At 35.9% G+C, this 21,518-nt stretch overlaps 1 protein-coding gene across 9 annotated transcripts in view; it reads left to right on the top strand.

Moving 5' to 3' along the window:
• DENND1A (DENN domain containing 1A) overlaps positions 1 to 21,518 on the top strand; it is a 220,657-nt gene that overhangs the window by 147,725 nt on the left and 51,414 nt on the right. For all 9 annotated transcript variants that reach the window (XM_069771314.1, XM_069771311.1, XM_069771313.1 and 6 more), the window contains 4 exons: positions 17,916 to 18,017; positions 18,568 to 18,655; positions 19,264 to 19,304; positions 21,057 to 21,128. In XM_069771314.1, coding sequence (XP_069627415.1) covers positions 17,916 to 18,017; positions 18,568 to 18,655; positions 19,264 to 19,304; positions 21,057 to 21,128 — 303 coding nt within the window. The remainder of the gene's footprint in view (positions 1 to 17,915; positions 18,018 to 18,567; positions 18,656 to 19,263; positions 19,305 to 21,056; positions 21,129 to 21,518) is intronic.

The following is a 21,518-nucleotide window of genomic DNA, read 5'->3' as shown; positions in this document are numbered from 1 at the left end:
GAAATCCACACAGTGTGAAGGGTTCTGAAACGTTGTCCACAACAAAGAAAGTGGGGTTGTGACAAAATACAAAAATGAGGTGTGTTTGGTTGCTTCACCATAGTCATCACCATGGAGAGATGCATTGTTCTACAGCTGCATCTTTGCTGGGTTGCTTAGGGAAGGGCATGATGCAGAAACCATTAGAACAGGGCATTTATAAAGGAGACCTATATCGCAATAATGCAAAAGGAAATCAGTGTTTTCTTTTGAGGTACCTTTGACTTGGACTTCCAGTTTTCAAAATGCACATTTGAAATTATCTCTATATAAAACTACTTGGAAGAGTGTATTTTTTTTAATTTCTTTCTTTTTTTTTTCTTTTTTTTTTTAATGAAATCATTCTGTAATAAAATATTTCAAGTACTGGCTAAGCTGTAAAGCTTAGGGCTGATAAACAAAGCATCTGAAGCCAAATGGCCCCTTAGCTAACCCCAATTAAAATAAAGATTTCATTGCGCTCTGTCCTGACAGAGAGGGAACATATTGTTGCCTTTAAGGGAGTTTGGTTTAGTTAATGAAAGAATTTATTTCATTTTTTCAAATACAGAACCTAATTAAATAAGTTTCAACTTGACTTGTAGTTGAGGACATTTTAACTCCTTAAAGGTTACTTTTGTGTCCAAGTGTAGCTCTCTTTTGAATAATTTCTGATGCAATTATTTAGTTTTGTGATTTATATAATGAGAAATTTTATAGCAGATCTCATGTGAGTAACTATATGTCTGTTTTATATACACATACATATATGTTGTTGGTTCTAAAAGTGTAAACTTGTTATTGACATTACTCTCTTCAAGCATCCCATTTGGCATTAGGTATTACTCAGAGACAGTAACTTGTACTAGATTCTTAAAAGTAATGTGGAAATGAAGGTGGCATGGTTTTGCTCAGAATGCACTTTAAAAGCTGTAAATTATATATGTACATTGCTTACTCCTGCTGTTCAATGAAAAGAAAGATATATCAAAGAATAATTTTTGGTGAAGGTCTCCAAGCAGTAGTTAAAATCTGTATCTCTAGAACATTTTTTTCTTAGAGAGGATTAATGGTGAAAATGAAAGCAATTTGTAAGGATTACAAATGTGATTATTTTGCCTTTCTTTCAGGATCCATCTGTACTTGTATAGGTAAAATTCATCTCCCATTTGTCACCTAATAATTTATTACATATTGTCCACCAAGAAAGTATGAAAAATGAAGAACACATTTATCTAAAGCTGCTCTATTCTTACATGCAAGAACATTTTATACTTAATACTTGAAGGCAGTCAAAGAATGGGAATGCTGTTGCTTACCTTAATTTCTTGCCTAAAATTTAAAAAATGCTAAATGGCTGCTGTGTCTCTGGTAATAAAATCATATGAGATTAGTTACAATCTCTATTGAATGATAGCGAATAATACTGTTTGGCTGTGTTGTTTATACTTTGTCAGAGTAGTAACTGTAATTAAAAGCACCTAACCAGCATTATTCAGAAATTGGTGGGTTCTTTTAAATTACTTGTTACAGAAGCTGAATCTAATCAAGGAAGTTCATGCTTAAGGTAAATAATTTTTAGTTCTTACAGGTATGAAAATATTTTCTCCAAATGTGTCTATGAAACTATAAATATATATTGTTTTGGAGCAGTGGCTTTCCAATTAATAGGGAGGGCTTCTTTAGCAAAATTTTAAAAACATACATATGTTCCGTCCCTTCATTTGGGGATTTTAAACTAATGTTTGGAGTATGTGTTCTCTTCCAAATGTCACCTAATCATGTGTTCTCCTTTATGTGTTGAACAAATTGCATTTCAGCTCTCTTAAAATGAGTTTCCAGGGTGAGCAAAGAAGCTGTCTCCGATAAAGGGCTATTGACTTCCCTAAGTCAAAGTCATTCCCAAGGCTTTTGACTGCTTCTGCTTCAGGTCTGTGTGACGCTGGATTTGTTACCTTCAACTATGGAGGTTAATGATATTCAAAGAATTTCCACCTGTGTGAGGAAACAAATTATTTTTATTTACAGATAAGTCACAAAATACTTAATGGTTTGGGAGGGGCTTGCAGAGGCTTTTTAGTTGAAAAAGAGTGTTCTTTCATGCGGGTGTGAACATGAATGAAATTAAGGACGAGATGGTACTGGAGTCCTACAAATCTCTTACTTATTTGGCATATGTTACGGATCTTGAGATAACTGAAAAGCAGTGCTGTTCTTTTCTCTTCTGTGAATTTTTATAGACCATTATAATTAAGATGTGTTTCAGAAATCTCAAGAATAGTTGCCAAACATAACCAAAATAAAGCATCGCATCTAGCCAGAGTTCGAGATATCCTCACTCTGCCCTAAAGCTACGTTTCCCATCCATTATCTTGTCATAGCTTATTGTGCTCAATTTTAATTAAATTTTAACAGCAATTTTGCAGTCATAACTGACCTGAAGGTTTTCCAAAGACTATCCCACAGGATATTTCCCTTATGTGTTTTTCTTGTTTTTTGTTTTTCATCTTGTTCAAATTCTGTTCTTTGGAAAAGTCTTTGGTGATGGAAAGCATGAAACAGAAAATGGTATAATGACTTGATTGATAGGTATCAGTTTACAACCAGAAGTAATCGATTGCATTTTGTATACATTGGGAACATTGATTCTACTAGTCATATAAAAAGTCTTAAAAACTGATATATTTGATAAAGATCTTGGGTTTTATTTAATTCTACTTATGCTCAGTGTACTGTATACACTGAGTATTCTCCATGTAGGTTTCAACATACAGATGCCAAATCTTTAAGTACAAAACCTACTTTTACAATGCTGCAACCTGCAGTTCTTGCTTTTCTGCCTTTAAGGGTGTTGTATTCACAAATGTTATGCACAGCTTTTACGTCGATATCCCAGAGTCTGAAAAGTCACTTTTTACGCTTTAAAAAAAAAAAAAAAAAGAAAAAAAAAAGAGTTGGCTCATCAGTCCTTATTGCTATATAGGAAGCCCTGTAATATTAATTGGTTGTCAAGTCCCTAAAAAATAATGGATTAACACACTTGATCATAGTGCCCTGTTCAGAAGCTGAAGTTTGCTGACGTCCCCAGCCTCTCTATTTAACACAATTACAGATATGTATTCAGGACATTTGAGTGGATTGCATTTCATTAATACGATTGGAGCAGACAATACTAAGTTGCTGTTGGGCCCGCTCTGACAGCTAATTACTGAAATGAAGTGTGTACATGGCTAAGAAACAATGGAGCACTTGTCAGAAACATTAAAACAATGCAGAAATAGTGCCAAATCTTGGAATTGCTCCTCTGAACAGTTTTTCTTGTCTCTGCAGACCAACCTTGGGACATATGTGATTGCAGTGGTGAGTTAGACTTTAGGGAAATGAAGTTTTTTACTGTTGACTAAAATGCTATATAGTTCTGTTTTGCCCTTTTCCTCTGTTTAATTCAGATGCTTCTTCGTACTTACCCCAATTGCTAAACACACTTACCTCTTGCTTGCAGACGTTGTTGCACATTTTCCCCCATAAAATGTCTGACCTGGTTATTTGAATACCAGAGATACTGTGAATGTCAGACAGTTTTGTAGCATTATTTACAGGAAAAGATCTCCCTGACAATTTGAAGGACGATAGGGAGTGGCTTCTCATTGTCTTTTCCAGTATAAAAAAAAACCATGGGCAATCAAGTGAGGTTTGTAACAGCAAAGGTTTGAAATAAATGAGAAGGAGCTATTCTTTGTACAGTAGGTAGTAATTCTGCCAAGCACTTTATCAAATGATAATGAAGAAGTTTGTATTGGTTTTGGGGAAGACTGGAGAGACACTTGGGATAGGCCTCTGTTTGGGTTTATTTAATACACAAGCAACAGCAGACTCAATAAATTTCTTGAGACGAAGATCTCAGTCTGATAGAGTCTGAGGGGAGAAATAATATTCAGGCTTTCTACCTTCCCTGTCCTTCCTGGACATCTGCTTATGACTACAATGGAGACGGAACACCAGGCAGATGGACTTTTCATGTGATCATTTATGGCCTTTGTGTTCTAAAATTGTAGTTTTCAACTCTTCTTTTGTAATATTTTTTTTCTTTATCCTATATTTGGGTATCAACCACTGGAAATGAGGTGTTGCTAGAGAATTATGTAACTTGCCATAATGTAAAGTAAGAAAGAAAAAGCAAGAATTTGTTTCAGATGCTGAGTGGACGAGGCTCTCCCATCCCATCTCATCTCCATTTCAGGCATTCTGAGGTATTTTGGTAACAGTTGTCTTTCAGAAGGGGTGATGTTTCTGTTTAAGAAACTGTGCCATACCTTTGGAATTGAGCACTTTCTATACCTATCTGAAAACTTCTTGTGCATATGTCATTCTAGAGTAGAAGCAGCTGAAGTTGCAGTGAGTTCAGTACTGGGGGGAAGGGGGCTTATCTCAAGGCTTTTGTAAAAACCTGTATTACCCAATGTGGTTTTGTCTTTATGATATATCTGCAGAATGAGTAAAAAGAATATAATGCTGGCTACAAAGCATTTTTATCATCCAATTCAACTGACTTCTGTATTGTTGTAAAAGAATATGCTAGTTATTATTGGAGCTTTTTTTTTTTATTGATGTTAAGAGGAGTCTTGGGTTACCAGTGTAGTTTATCTTGATGAGTGCATCCATATCCCTGATTATAATGAGAGCCAGTGCTACCTCTGAGCAGCTCCTGTTATTTAATCTGTGCATCTCCAAGTCCACAGGTAACATGGAGGCAAGGGAGTTTGTATTAAATACACTTGAGCCTTTATTACCTCAGGGGTACTTGCTCATCTTTCTGGTTTTGCAAGGCATTTTTCTTTTTAATCCTTAAACATTTCAGTTAGTAAACAGAAACAGGAAACTGAGGTGGTTTTTTCATTCCAGTGACAATAAGGATCAGCTAAATATGCTGATTTAATCATATTTGCAATCTGGTGACCTGTAAAAAATTGCAGCTTAGTTTCTTGGTCAGTATGAAAACACACCTTTTAAAATGTACCACTTTTAATAACTCAAGAGTTATAACTAAGGTGCTTAAGACATTTTGCTTTAGTGTTCATTCACAACTAATTCAAGGATCTACTCCAAGCCATACCATCAGGCAGTAAAATAATTGCAGTAGAAAAATATTCTATTTCTTGTTGAATTTTAATTGAATCTAAAAAGTTTTGATTCAAATCTGCTGCTTCAGTTGGAGAAAAAAAGGACAGTAGCAGCTTGCCAGTAAAGGGTCTGTTGTGCCTGATCAACTCAAAAAATTCATGTTGAGGTGCTGGAACAGTTTGCCATTCTTGCAATTCATTTTACAAAACAAGTTCCAGACTGAGCTCTGCTTTCATGTATTCTCTCTCCATGGAAATTATGTCCTTTTTCTCATTTCAAATTAGATGAGTACAATGAAATCCTTATTTTACATATTTATTAACAAGGCTTTCATCCCTGTGGTGTTGTAACTATCCTCACTACTTTATGCAAAGAAATTACAAGGAGAACTCCCAAACCTTTAGGAGGTATATGTGATCACTCTTTTTCAAGCATTGTTGCTCATATCTGTATTCTTGCATGTTGTTCCACCATCCCTTATTTGCTGGCCTTCCTTTCCTTACACTGTTGATGGCATTGATTTTTTATTTTTTTTTTTTTTAATTCTGAAATAAATCACATTCTAGACCTCATGCCAAGTTCAAATCTCTTTGGATATCCATTGCTAGAGAATTGATGAGTGAAGAAATGATGTCAACTCCACTGTCTGGCATGTGGAGGGTTAAGGGAATCTTTAGCCTCACCAAAAAGTATTTGGTCAGGTACTCAGGTGCTGGAAATTTTCTTAGCAACATCAGTCACCTAGGAACATGATCATCTGCTGTTCTGGGGTAGAGATTACAGAGCTTAATGATTAGCTACTATAAGCTGCAGCTGATGCCAGACTCTACCCCCTTTACACCTAATTAGCCTCATTAATGAGCTCTTCTGCTCTCCACAGAGAGGGCTTCCTCCTTGGAATAGGAGGCAAAAATACTTCACCCAGGTAGATGTGCTGAAACCTTTAATTATTGCCCACACCTGCAAAGCCTTGTGTCTCTGACAGCAATATTGCTTAGCTGAAATTGCGCTTATTTATAGTGACCACAGTACAAAGTATTAACTCTTTAGCACCATAAGAATTGTTTTTTAGGCTTTGAAAGTATTTATATAGGGTATAAATCTAAGCACTTGAAAATTTTATGCTTAATAAAGTTGGGTGTATTGTGTGTGGGGTTTTTTGTATGTTTTTAAAAGTTTCTGAGTATTTTGTTTAATCCTGAAAAAGGAGTTTAAATTGCTGTTGAATGTCAAATATTGCATTACCAGAACTAAGAACACTGTTAGGCAAGTTTCATTCTTTAAATGAGCAAGTTTTACATTTGGGGCAATGTAATTTTGTACTGCTAAAATTAAAATATGGAAAAATATGGATGTAGTAATCAATGTAGCAGACAATAGCTGAGCTAATGAACTGTTCTGGTGTGATTCTTAGCTATAGCAATTATTGGTAAATATCTACTATATTCTAGTGTTTAAATTTCTTGAAATTTGATAACATTGTGTTTGTTTTATTGTTTATTTGTTTTGATGCTAAAGTAGCTACATAATATTTTTGCATGTGCATTTGTGTCAAAGTGATTATGCCCATGTAGAGCAAATATGTATGTACACTTATCAAATTAGCTCAAAAGGCAGCTCAAGTCAGTGTTTATTCTAGTTTTTAATAGGGAAAGTTGAAAATGCCAATTTCTCAGTGCAAATACTTTGTCAGTTATTTAGTAACTTTTTCCACAGTAGCCAGCTTTCTTGAATTTTCACTGGGAAATGCCTACTATGAAATACCTAGCATCTGTGATCTAGATACTCTGTGGCACTGGAAAGAATGTAATCCAGTCCTGCGGAGTAAGCAGCTTGCTTGAAGATGAAGCGAGCAGGCGGTGAGTGTTTTCTTTTACTGTTCTTTCATGGTCATTCACCTGGCTTTCTCAGCTTCTGGGCTGTCATTGCAGCAGGTGAAGCAATCACAGAGAAGATCTTGGGCTATAGGATGCTCAGAGTCTGTAGGCAACTGTAGTCACAAGTTGTGGTTCTTTCTGAGGGAGTTTGAGCCAAGGAATTTTTTTTACTGGAAATTTATCTTCTAAAATGAATAGAAGATCATATGCCTCCTGCAAGGTATGTTCAGTGCCTGTGTAGAGTGATGGGGCTTTTCAACCAAACTTGTGAGATTGTTAAGTTTTAGTCAACTTTGTTTCCCTTGAAGATGTTCTTAGCAGAATGCTGAGCTAAAGTGAACTATAGCATTAAAGTTAAAAAGTAATTTGGAACAGAAAACATGTATTCATACAGTTGAAAGAATATTAAGAAACTGAAAATAGGGTCTCAACGCTGTGAGGTAACTGCAATAATAGGCATCATTATTAGCAATTCTTATGAATAGGTAGAACAAAGTTTGGTTTACTTTATTAATAATTAAAACAGCAGCAAGCCTCATCAGCCAAGATGTAATAATGCACCATGTGAATCACAGAAGTTCATGTGCACTTTTCCATGAATGCAATTTGAATTGCATGCCAAAGTAAAGCATCAAAATGAGTGATTTTTCAAATATTTGGGTAATGTTTAGTGCTCCTTATAACTATTACATAAATGGGATTGAAGTCTGTGAACTCTTCTGATTGAAATCTCACCTGTTTCCTGGGTGAGGAAGCCTGAGGTTCCAGGGCAGATGAGAAGCACTTTTACAAGATAAAAATTATCATTGAGGGCATGTGGGTCTGGAGGAGAGCAGAGTTGGAATTTTTGGCCCTGCAAATATCTGCCCATCTGCTCTCTGTCAGAATATGTTAGAAGTGCATCTGGATCCGTGCCCCAGAGTTTCAGCTCTGAGCGGGTCATGTGCTTGTCTCCACGACAACTCAAGGAACTGTGTAAACTGCTGCGCTCTGAGCCAGATGCTTCTCTGCACATGTGGTCTAATTAGATGGCATTTCCCCCCCCCCCCCCCCAAAAGAGTTCAGAAATTTTGCATGGTTTCTATGTCAAAAATGTGTAGCTGATATAATGGGAGTTGGGAGGAGTCATGCGGCCAAACACTAAATAATTACACTTGCTGCAAAGCTCGACTTCAGTGCGTGTGAGCTGTAGGTTTGCAGGAATGCAGAACAAATTCCCTTCAGTTGCTTCATTGTGGATTGAGCAAAACCTGTGGGGGAAGTGGTGAAAGGAAAAATCCACTTTATTTTTGTCCTCACACTGCATGCAACTTTGTCATTATGAATATACTAGGAAGGAATTGGGGGATGGAGACAAATTACATGTCTTGCAATAAATGCTTGCAAGACACAGCACTCTCAGTCTCTGAGAGGCAGGATTTCTTTTTTCTTTTTTTTTTTTTAAAGGGTTTGAATAAAATCTACAAGAAGTGAGATGTTGTAGAGGAAAGCCTGGGGAAATAAAATCAAACCTAACTTTACAAAAAATGATACTTTCTAATATGGCAGGATCCTCAACCTATTGTGAGATGAGGGAAGGAGCTTCCTTCGGTGTCAGTGATCGAGGAGCTCTGTTAAAAGTAGCACAGTTTTTGTGATTACATTAGTGTGGCTTTTTCTGTGTCTTGCCTTCCGATGTGGTAAAATCTGAGCCTCTTTCTGACAAACAAAGAGTGAATAAATGGTAAAAGGAGAGAGTTCTCATTTATTTTAAAAGGGAAATGCTTTACTTTGCTTTTTTCCACCTATGATGAGAAGCATCTTGAGCAGCTGTGGACTTGATTTCTTAGTTCTTTCCCAGAAGTTGTTTGGGCAGACATGTAATATACTAATGCTCTGTAATGAGCAGTATAGAGGCGAGTGTCTTTGTGGCAAGTTCCGGTTGTTCCCAGGAATGGATGCTGTTGCATCTTTAAGAGTCTAGTGACATAAGTTACTGATTTATAATCTCACATATGTGATAGATAACCACAGCAAGCATATGTGTGTATGCATTTATGTATTAATCATTGACCACTTAGGTTTCCCCAGAGACCATGACATGACTTGAACAGAAAGGAATGAAACCTTTTTCCAGTGTTCCTAATCCGGTGCCTTTGATTACCTCTCTCAGGGGACATGATAAATTCCTTCTCTAAAATGACTTATTTTCTAGCTGTGTTTTTTCATGGCAATAGTTGAGGCTTCCACACCAAATTATCGAGTGGTGTAACATGGTGACAGATCAAACCTCAGTGAGTTCTGTTATAGTAACAGCATTTACTTTGCCAGTTATTATATGAAGGAGGTGGCATTGCATATCTTGTTATCTTTTATCTTGTGCGTTAGTATATCTACCAGAGACTAGATGTCTCTAACTCAGTGAAAATCTAAAGTTTAATTCCATCATATCCATTTTATTTATAGAGACTGGGGTTTTGTTACCTAGCGAAGAGAGTGGGATTTTATGACCTACCTTTATGACTAAAGCTTCTCTCATGTTGCTTTAGTGAAGTTAAAAAACAGTTTATTCCCTTCTGCATCTATATTAGCATTTAAATAGTATATTAAAATATTTCGATCTTGAAAATAGCCATTTTATTCAATGTGGGTTTGGGGATCATGATACAAAGGAGTCATACACATCTTGCACAAAAACATATTTTCAACGTATTTACTTGGGTGAATCCTGGAAGCTTGATTGATTTGGATCAGATTTGGATGAGTTTGGGCTTTTTACATGTATCTAAGAAATCAAAAAGCAAAATATTAACATTTGTGACCTTTAGGCATATTGGCAATTTCTAAATCTTGGCCAACCATTTATCATTTTTGCAGAGATTTTTCTTCTCTTTTAACAAAATATTTTGCATTCTATTGAGTTTTAATAAATGAAACAAAAAAAAGCTTATCATCTATCTCATAGGAAATACTTTGTGTAGACTGCTTCTCCAAGCACACTTTTATATTTTGTCATAGTATAAAATAACTCATATAAAGAACTGCACTGTAATTTTTTTTCCTTTTTTGTATTGTCACTAATGTTCCACAATAGTTAAAACAGAAAAAGGCCTTTTTATTATAGGGAACCTGAATTGGTAGCTGCTTTGCATGCAGAACATACTAGCTTCAATGGGAGTATTGCTCATGGAATGATTGCAGAACTAGGCCCTGAAATTACCTTGCCAGCTAATGATAAAATCGCATGCAGGCCACAGGGGTTTTTGTGGAATAAATATAAGAGTGGAACAATATACAGTACACATTATACCAGTAATTTAAAGCATATTCAGGACAAAGAGAGAGTTCCTAGTGCAGGCAGCATCATAGAGATTTGCTGTATCTGATAAAGATTAGGTTTCTCAGCTCATAATACCATACTATTACTTTTCTTTTGTTAGTCTTTCAACACCTACACTCGTGCATTGACACAATATCAAGTAGGAAGAGGAAGAATAGCCTCGTATTTAAGGTACTGAACAGGGATTAAAGAAATTTCGGTTCTTTTCCCTGGCTCTGCCAGAGACTTTTGTGACCGTGTACAAGTTACTTATTATTTTCATGCCTCTATTCTTGATCTGCGAAATGGTGGGATTTTTTTTTTCTTTCTTCTTTTTTTCTCTCCCCCCCCAGCCCTAAATGCTTTCTTGCTGGCTTCTTTGCACTTTATCTTCCAGGTTTGTTGCTTGAGTTCTAGAGACACGAGGCTGTATCGGTTGCTTAGGGATAGAAAACGGCTGGCTGATGTAGGTGATTCAGAAATCAGGGCAGGCAATGGCTTGAATTAGCCATATAAACACTTTGAAAGATGGCGTGCTCTATTACAGTAAAGTAGTTTCATTATTTGTGAATACGAGTATGTGTCATTTTACTTGGTATAACATGAAAATGCCAGGTATCCTAATAAACTAAAAGGGTTTGAAATGAGAAGCAAAAATATTGCTACATGATGTAAATTTTTTCCAGTTACACGTTTTTCATTATTTTATTTGATGTTTTTGTGCAAAGTTTGTCAGATCCTGTAATGGTGTTGGGTATTACCATCTGAAATAATGTGTGAAGGAGTGTTGTTGAACTTTCACTGAATCTATCAGTATCTGAGCTGGTTTTCTTACAATGTTTTAGTGCAAATAAATCTTATTCTATATTTTTTTCTACAAAAGTTTATGGTATTTTTAATATACCTGAAGTTTTTTGACCTGAAGGCATTTTGGATGTTGTAGAATTGATTACAGTTTAATAATTCACTGCATTATAATAATACATATACTACTAGGGTTCTAAAAGAAGCACAGGCCACAGAGTTCTAATTACAATGTTCAAAAAGATTTTGATGAAGTCTGAATAGCTGCATATTATAATTTCACATTTAAAGTTGAGTTGTGTGTTTAAATTGCTTCATCCTTGTTGGCAGCCTGCTGGTAAATAATAATACCTTCAGTGGCTGCAGGAAACAGATATATGTCCTTTCTGAGGACGCTTTACTTTTATTTGGGTTTTGGTCAAGAATGTATTTGTTGATATGACTCTGCTTTTTTCCTGCAGTCTAACTCAGAGCTCCAGGTGGTATCTAGTTTGATAAAGGGAATTACATAAGAATTTTGAGAATGCTTTACAAGGTAAAATTTTGAAATTTATTAACTTCCAATATCTACATGAGAAAACTGGGTTAAAGCCAATAACCACAAACAACTCTACATTTTTGCAAGCTTTTACTGTTTTCTTTTGTTAGTGCAAGGTGTACAACTTCGTAGTACAACCAGAAAAAACACTTCTATGACTATTTAGTTATGTCCAAGTTAGGAGTTCAGGGAAGCATGTTGCTTAAGTTATTTTGTGCACTGCAGAACATGTCTGTCTTACCTCACATGATTTGTCTGTCAAGGAATGTTTTGTAAAAGAAGCTCCCAGGCTCTTGTAAGGATAATGCCTATGTAGCTGAGTACAGCTTGCTATATGTGCACATACCCATGATCCACAGCACAGGTATAAGCTAAGTTTTGACACATGACATTTTGAAGGGAATGGTGATGTGATTCAGTGTTACAATTAGTGTTGGTGATTCAACTGACTTGCAATCACCTTTCTCCCTTTTCTTTCTCCTTCAGTGATATTATTACAACTTATTACAGGAGTTATCAGATCACATGCAGAAGAATGACAGCTGTCAGAAATTCCAATTCACCAGCAATTGCAAGCATTGAGGATTTAGAGAAGTGACCCATTTTGTTTGATACTGTAAATCTTATAAAAAGTATCTATAAAAAGTAGAGATACTGTAAATCTATTAAAAAAAAAAAAAAGTGGTGGGGATATTCACTCTTGATGTTTCTCTACCAGAGGTTATATACCCTAGTGAGGAACACGAAAAAACAGTCTGAAATTGGACTGGTAATTGGAAGTGGGCATTTACATGAGACAGTAAGTATTTGGGTAGTATGGTCTCCGTTTGTAAATACATGTTTTTAAAATGCTTTTCAAGATTACACTTAGCAATACTAATTTATCAGAACTGGTAGTCTCTTTTTGAACAGAGTCTTAATTTAGTGTTCTTCAGAAGAAGTGTGGTCAAATCTCTAAGCACATGATTTCTTTGTTCCTGAGCAGCATCTTGAAATGCTAATAAAGCTATCGTATCATTTGCTTAATGCAGAGTATTTGATCTATGCTTTCTTGATTCCATTATGACTGAGGCAGATGCAAAGAGCTTTCTTGTGCTGAACGTATGTACTAGTTATGGGGAGGTTATTTGTCGTTGCAATTGCAAGCTGAATGAGCCAATGTCCTATCAGGTGTCTGTCACCAATTTCAGATTTTCTTTATGGAATCCTGCTGGCTGACTGATGATTCTTCTTCAGCTGTGATGAGCTAATCTTTCCTTGACGTTGTAATCACAATTCTTGAAAGGTCTGCAGAGCAGTTGCTTGCCTTTGGTTGTTGTTGTATCTGACATTGACATATATATCCAGATCAGTAAGATCATTCTCCAATCTTAGTTTCATTATAATTCTGGATGGAATTAAGGATGATGATTCCTAGAATATCCCTACAGGCTTTACTTTGTCATTTGCAACATAACCAATTTTAGTAAAGGATGTGGTTATTTGCAACATCTAGGTAGTAATAAAACAGTGATATATGAATCCCTTGCATGTCATTGTTCTTGCTGTGTATATGGGATTTTGCTGCATAGTATACTGACACTAGACTTATGGCTTGTAGACTATCAGATTGTCATCTTGTTCTGCACCTTTAAATTCCACCCACATTTTTTCATTTCGTGGCTGGTTTACAGAGCAGCTCTAATGGCTTGTGTATTTATTAGAGAGGCTTTGAAAGAGCACCTACATGGTTTAAAGGCATGCATACAGCAGCACAAAATTCATTACCCTGCACCACATGCTGACCATGATAATGCAGAAGAGATTACATATATCTTCCATGGCATAACTTTTAGGGTTGTCTAAACATAAAGTCTTCAGGTTTGGGTTGAGGTTTTTTTGTGTGTGTGGTTTTTGGTTTTTTTTTACCCTTAGAATCAAGTTTTGTGAAATCTTTGCTTGTGCAAGAGAGACTCACTGTTGACCTAATTTGAACCCTGTCTTTATTATCTTTCTGTTTTCTCCAGCAGTCAAATGCTGGCTTTAAAGCTGCATTACCCAGATGCACAGTTTGGTGTCTCGTCTCTTGCAGGAGTGGGAATAGTTAGGCTTCCCTGACTTATGTTATCACCTGTGTGTCTTTCCAGAAGTATCATTTATGTTTGTCTCTGTCCCGTCCTCCAAGTCTTTCTCTAATCTGTGCTGTCTTCTGTTCCACGTATTTTTAGTCCTTTATATTCACTGTGAAAGTTACTGCCATAACCAGTTAGCTGGCCTGTCTGCGAGTATGGTAAGTTGGACAATTCAGATATGATACTTCTCTCACAATAACTGTCTGCACGACGTCCTGTACCCTCTTCTGAAAGTTGTTCTTTCTGAGGAAAAGTGATTTCACTGAAAGATGGGGGATCATAGTGAAATTTTTTACAGCTTAGCTAACCAAAATCAGGTTTTATCTTTCAATTTGCATGATGGCTTCTTAAAATATAACAGCAGGTTTCATGAAACTCTAGAACAGTCTGAAGTAAGTCCTAGACTCCTTTTGCTTTTCACTTGCTGCCTTAAGTAGTTTCAAACGTTATTTTAGAATGTAACAGAATTCCAATTTAAAAATAGGGCTGGCAACAGATCAGATGTGGGCTGAAACTTTTCATGGTCATGAGATAGCAGCACTGCCCTGATGAACTTCATTATGCCATATGAATATAAAATATTCATATAAAGGGAGATTTGCAAAGGCATAAAGAAAATGCACCTATTTTTTCAGTGCATCTGGGAGTCTTAAATCTTAATCTTATATTTTAAAGTTAATTCTCTCTTGTGTTAAGATTGCAGATTAAATATGTAAATTTTTGTATTAAAAAAATAATTTTGTGATCCAATCTTGAAATACGTGTAAATTATCTAATATTACAGATCAAATCAGATTCCTCGTAGAGTTGCACTGTGCACGCGTTTAGAGCATTTGCAATGCCATATCTTAGCCTCTGTTATGCATTTATAATTGGAGAGAGGAATAATGGCTTTTTAAGGTGTTGACGAGTCAAGGCCTAAATTCAAATTGTTGGAAACAGCAAGTTTAGGAGTTGATGGGTTTATCAGGGCAAGTTATTAAATTGTTTTACGTGTGAGCAAGACCGCTCATTTCACAAAATATCTGCAGTTCTTAGCATGTTCCCTCATGTATAATGTCATCTGTCAGTAAAAGCAGAGCTGAATAGCTTTATAATTTACAGTTAACTAAATCTGTCAAGAAAATGGTCTTATTGTCCAGCTTGTCCTTTTGTAATGAAGCTGTGGATGGGGGTTAGCAACAGTGTGTTCACCCTTCTGGAGGTCGTGGAGGATGGAAGGTACTAATGCATTCTAAGCTGAAAAGCTCATGCTTGACCTTGATGTTTAAAGTTTTTCTTATCATCTAGCAGCAGTTGAGCCTGAATTGTCTCTTAAGAAGTCAAAAGGTCTAATCAACCTAATGAACAAACTCAATCATTAGTACTTTGGGGAAGGAAGTGTGTTAAGACTATAATAATACTGGGCTCCAGCAGCTGCAATATGTATGTTTATAGGGATGGTATATAGCTCGATTGTAAGAGGAGAAGCTGGTGTCATTGTGCTGGATGTACAATGGAGTAGAGGAAGCTTCTGTTTGGCAGGGTGTAGTTCTTGTTCTTTCCTCAATGTTCATACTCTTCTTTGACCATGAGAGAAATTTTAGGTTCTTGTAGATTATAGGAAGGGCTGCTTGTTTCCTTTAAAGTGTTTTGTAGGTGAGGATTAAATGAAAGCTAAACCTTCCTCTGGTGAACCTCTTCTCTGATCATGGGCTAATCTATACTTTTCTTCATGTATTCCTCCCAGCTCTTTTCACCTCCAGATTGTATCTATGTCAGACAAATATTCTTCAGGCATCCCTTGTTACGTTCTGGTAGCCGAATTTGATGGGAAGGCCTTTTTCATACTGGTCAAGTAGCCGTTACATCCTGTTGTTTGTTGTACTGTTGCGTGGGCCATGCTTGGACAGTGTCTGTCACTACTGTTTCTGTAGTAACAGATGCATTTGCAATCTCCTAAGATTTTGTCTTACTAGTTGTAGTGCTCTGTAGTATCCTGACTTGTCCTTCCTGGTACCTGAGAGAGTTGAAACAAATCTCAAGTGGGATGGTAATAGCTGAATAAAATATATTTAGTTCTTGCATAGGGAGCTTATATTCATCCAGATTGTCAGTCCCATCTCAAAATCAACTAATGGCTTTTTCCATTTGCCAAATTACCTCTTGCTCCAAGTCTTGTTTTGACACTTCCATGTCATGCAGAAGTTCTGTCCCTTTCTGCTGTCTACTAACATGAGTGTGTGATCAGCTGTTAGTCATTAAAACCTTTCAGACAGTACATACCTTGATTTTTGAGACAGGACCTTTGTCGTGGCAGTAGTCAGTGTGTCATGGAGACTATCACCAGTGCCTTGTATACCAGGCACATACCAGCCAGACCTGTTTTTCCAAACATTTTTCCTTTGTTTACTTTGAAATGAAGTGTCTTATGATTCTTTATCCTGATGAGAGCAAAGTGACAGGGGAAAAAAAAAAAACAATGTGTTTTTTCACACTCATGCTTCTTGCCCAGAAAGACTGTAGTGATTTTGTTTTTCCCTGTAAATTCCTGCTAGAGTAAATCAAAGACAGTTTTTTATCTTTAAAATTAATTATCCTGAAACTGTAGTTGTCACATAAGAAAACTGCTTGCTTTTCCAAAACCATGGAAATTCATTGGCCCAAGGAAAGGGTGACAGAAACTATCCTAAAAGCGTGACTTCTTCCCTCTTTGAAAGAGAACCATCCTGTGCTTAGACAGTCACTTGCAATTGATCCTTTTGCTCATGTTAAGGACAACCTGTGACCTGTGGCGTTTGTTGACTGCTGGGTTAGAGGTGAGGTACATAGTATATCATCTTGGTGATTCTGGTTGTCCAATTCATTGGGGGCCAGGAGGAATTTTATTACTGTGGTCTGAGTATTTGAAGCCAAATATTTCCTTCACTTTCCTCATAAATTATGTTAAAAACTGATATAACTGTTTGTGCCATTTAGTTACAATGGCGAGGTTAGTTACGTCAAAGGACAGGCAATCATCGGTGATTATCTGCCATCAGGTTGATAAGCTCTGGGGTAGTACCAGACCTCAGTAGGAAGTGTATCAATAAGTAAGTTTGATCGATTGTGAACTCAGGGAAAAAGGTGAATACCTACAGATTTTAAGAAATGTGACAGTTTGCCAACATAGTTTTGTGGATTTAGTATCCTTTTAGTGTGCCTTAGGTGTTAGAAGTCCTGGGGCCACATGGTGGCTTCCAGCAAATTGGTGGAGAAAAACCAATATGCTCAAGCAATGCTGTGGCATGGGATTTTTTTGAGCACAGTCATTTTAGTGGCCCTGTTATCCTGACTTTACACAGCCAATGGTAGAAAAGATTGCTGATATAAAAAGCCTTCAGAAATGGAATGAAAACCATTTTAAAGGTTTTTTGCTGTCTAATGTTGATTTTGAACACTCAGCAGATGAAGAGTCCAAATATAATTTAATACAATTATGAAAAAGCCTCCATATTAATTACACATCATTGTAATTTTATCATTCTTTCTTACTGTCTTGTTTTTAATTCAATAAATATATTTGCTTGCTGCATTGAGTATTTGTAGATTTAAGCGTGGAGGAAATTTGTGCCCTTATGGCAGATGTACAGCAGACTTCAGCATTAACATAACTCATTAAAATAAGATAAAAGTAGAGCCGCAAAACAATTTCTGTCTTTTGCCAACAAGGTTGTGAAAAAAAGAAATTTCACTCATTCAATATATGAAAGTCTAATCTGTCTGAACTGTGGAGAGAACAGAGTAAACATCCTGACTTGTTGGTGCAGGTTAACTGGCTGGGTCTACTGAGGCAGATAAGCAGAATATACAGAATTCAGATGACTGTGTGTCATATTTTGGGGACATTAAGTAAAATTACCTTTTTGGATGATGAACGTTCCTTCACCAGCATTTGCAAAATGTGCATAAAGCAAATGTGTTTTATTTTGATGGTACGCAATTTGCCAGTTTCCAACCTGTTTCTCAATCACATGATTGAAACCTGGAAACAAACTACAGTTCACTCAATGTTATGTAAGGCCTACTTTATCTATTTATTTTGGAAGGGAAGTAGATAAAATGGAGGCAGTGGATTCAAATGGATTCAGACAATGCTTTTTCAGTGTTTAATGCTCTGAACTCTACAGGGTGAACCCATCACTTTTTGTGAAGAAACATTTGTGTCCCATCGTTCTGCTGTCATGAGGCAGTTTCTTCAGAATGCCATTCAGCTCCAGCTCTTTAAGCAGGTACTGGCTTAATTGCTCTAACGTAGAAGCAGATTCTTTAACAATGTAACTAGTTTTTTTGAGGGCTGTTCCTATATTCCTTGATCTGTCAGCCACATAATGAGGAAAATTCATGTAGTTGGCAGCACCTTAATTCCTGCTAGCTGGCATTTCTCAGATTCAGGTGATAAGGCTTTCTACATTTTAAGAGGTGTATGGTTTTTTTCCCTTAAAGGTCTCTGTGCTCAGTTTTGATCTGAGCATACCTAGACCCAATATATCTGCTGTAAACTTTGTACGGGAAGCATATTACTGTTCAACATGATATTACTGCTTCAGGGAAGCTGAAAACATGTATGTGTAGACAAACACATGAATGCTGTTTTTTTAGTGAAGCAGCAAACCTTTCTGCATTGGTAAATAAACATTTTGCCAGTTTTGGTTGTATTTTCATTCTATTTAGAGTCCCTTTCTGATAAGACTATTGGGATTTTTCTAGCAAATGCAGAATAAAGTCTTTCTGAAAAGATAAAGGATGGGATGGTTGATTTGTTTACACTCTCTGATGTAGTTCATTGATGGCCGTCTGGATCTTCTTAACTCCGGCGAGGGCTTCAGTGATGTTTTTGAAGAAGAGATAAATATGGGAGAATATGCAGGTAAGAAATACAGTGTTTTAAAGTAATTTCAGACATTGTTCCTGACTTACTGTTTGTGGGCCATCATGATGTAATGGGTCTTTATGGTTACTCACCTAAATAACTGAGGCTGCAATGATCCCTGTGGGTTAAAGTGTCTTAAATTTTTGTTCTTTCCTCTGTCAAGAACTTTGTTTGAGTAATGTATGATAGTTTAAATAAAGTCTGTTCAGTCTTACAAAACCTCAGCTTTACCACTTGGCTAAAGTGCAACTAAAAGAGTTCTTCCAACGGAGGATGCTGAAAAGCCTTGGCTTTACCCAGAACTACCACAAATTTCTTTTAGCGATCTTAAAAAAAAAACCCCAAAACTCAGTGTTTTCAAATGTCTTAAAGAAAACCCTTATAAAATAGAAATGCCTCTTAGCAAGTAAAAGAAAAATTGTAGATATCCCGTCAATTTTTTTTTGTTCTTGTGTTTCCATTGAAAGAAAAGGATGGTTGTCCTGTTCTGTTTCTGTACTCTTCATGCTCCTAGAACCACGAGTGCTAACACTTCAGATTTCTAGCTTGTTTTCTATTCAGTAGAGAGTTACAGTTTGTTTGTTTGGTTTTGTGATTCTCTCTAGGTAGTGACAAATTGTACCACCAGTGGCTCTCTACAGTAAGGGTAAGAACACAATCTTCTTCCAACAGACATTCTGATTCTTACTGGACCATTGTACAGTTCTGTGTGGCTGTTAACATCTGTCCTCATGAACATGACTAATCTGTTTCCTGCAGTGTTTAGCTGTGACCAGCCTGAGCTTAGTTGTGAGAAACTAATGCGTTCTTCAGATGAAGTAAAGAACAGAAGAAAAAAAAACTTAAAAAAAAAAAAAAAATCACCAAAGGAATTATCAAGTTTTTGAATCCCACTTTTAATGTCTTGGACACAGCTGGAAATAAGTTATTGTCAATTTAGAAAATAATGTGGTTTTCCTTTCCCTTTAATAGAAAAGTAAAGAAAAGGAGAAGTTGCCACACCAAAAAGCTCTATTAAAAGCTAAATGGTGTGAGTGCTGAATGGGGACAGCACTGTTTGGGGTGTTTTTTGTATCTCTTTGGTTTAGTGCTCTAGTTGTATAAATTAAAAATTTGAATACTTTTAGAGAATAATATGTTGTTATAGCTGATAATTGACAGCTGATTTTAAAAGTCTCTTTTGATGCATAAAATGTTGATGTATTGAAAAGTGAAATATTTCTGGTTTATGGGTATGAGTCAGTATGAAAGACTGAATTATTTTCTGACAGAATTGAGTTTTGTAGCATTCCATTTGCCTATTATCCTGGTTATGAATGGAATTATGTTCCTTAAACAAAATGCTGGGCTCAATATTATCTTGATAATTTTGAATTAAACACATTTTATAAGTCATGCAAAAAATCCCATCATATAGTTAGATAGGTAAATATATATGCATAAATATATATAAATATGTAGGTTGACAAGTAATTTTGAAATTATAAGAAAGGGGAATGGCTGAGAAATTAATATAAAAATAATCCCTTGATTGAAGATAAATTGTCATGTAGTAACAGAATAGTAAATCTTAAAACTGCATCTGATTGCATTTATCTCTGGAAGTATAGTTTTGCACTGAAATAAGAAATTATAAAATTATCTAAGATTTTATTCCTTGGATTTTCCCCATCTCCTGGATTTATCAAATAAGGTACTGCACAGCAATAGTCAATAGCATATGGAAGATGTGTTAAACACTGACCAGACTAACAGATTTTTCTGCCTGACATATTACTGTCTTACAACTTTTATTATGTTCACTGCATGCAATTCAGCTATTCTAGAATTAATGTTTATGACTGTAGTTAGATTTCATTTTCCCTCAATTTATCCCTTTATTGACTACTTAGATCTTAAAAAGGCAGCATGCTTTTGATAAATAGTATTGTGGGATCATGAAAAGGAAAATAAAAGAAGATCTTTCTTCTTCAGATTGAATGTATGGGCTTTTCTGAAACTGAATTTTCTGCCCCAGGCATTGAGTATTTGGTAGAATGCTTTTGTCTTAAACTTGTTTAGGATTTTAATGCAATGTACAGGACACCCTTAAGCGTGAGTGGAACAATCGCAGAACACTGTTTTGTGAGATGACCTATAAGACAAGGGGGTCATCATATTAGGAGACACTGACATTTTTCATTTGAAAACTGTATTGGGGTTCCTCTGGAGAACCAGAGAAACATTTAATATGTTTTTACTTGTGTTCTTTTTCTTTAAATTTACTATTTTAATATTCAGCTCTGCTAATAAGCATAGTTAATGCTTTGTTATTTTAAGTTAAGAATGGTGGATTTTAGATTGCTGTTTGATTTAAAGAGCTTTGATGAAATTTATTCTATTGTTACTATAATTACAGAAAGGAAGTGGAGCCATTTTAAATACAGTAAAGACCAAGGCTAACCCTGCCATGAAGACTGTCTATAAGTTTGTAAGTATCGAGTACTGGCTTACTACTGAGATAAGAGTCTAATTATGATTCTGTTTTAACCTTTCAAATGAAACCCAAGTCTTAAATTCATTTTTATTGGACTCACAAAATTACTTAAAATATGCATTCATCTAAATTTCAAATTTAAATTGAAAAGTCATTTTGAAATTTAAACATAATTGAAATGCAAAGGAGGAGGGGAACTTGTGATTTCTTTTGAAAGTATAGATGATAAATTCTATTTATTACATAGAACTATTTCTGGGAAATAGTGCCTATATGCTCTACTAAGCAGCTCTACCATCTCATCATTACTCTGTTGGAAATCATTGTTACCTCAGGTTTCTCTGCTTGCAGCTTCATCAGAATAAGGGAATCCTCTCATTTTCC

This window comes from Haliaeetus albicilla, chromosome 26 (assembly GCF_947461875.1).
Source record: "Haliaeetus albicilla chromosome 26, bHalAlb1.1, whole genome shotgun sequence".
NCBI classification, from domain to species: Eukaryota; Metazoa; Chordata; class Aves; order Accipitriformes; family Accipitridae; genus Haliaeetus; species Haliaeetus albicilla.
Note: the sequence above shows the minus strand (reverse complement) of the source record. Positions and strands in the feature narration are given on the sequence as shown.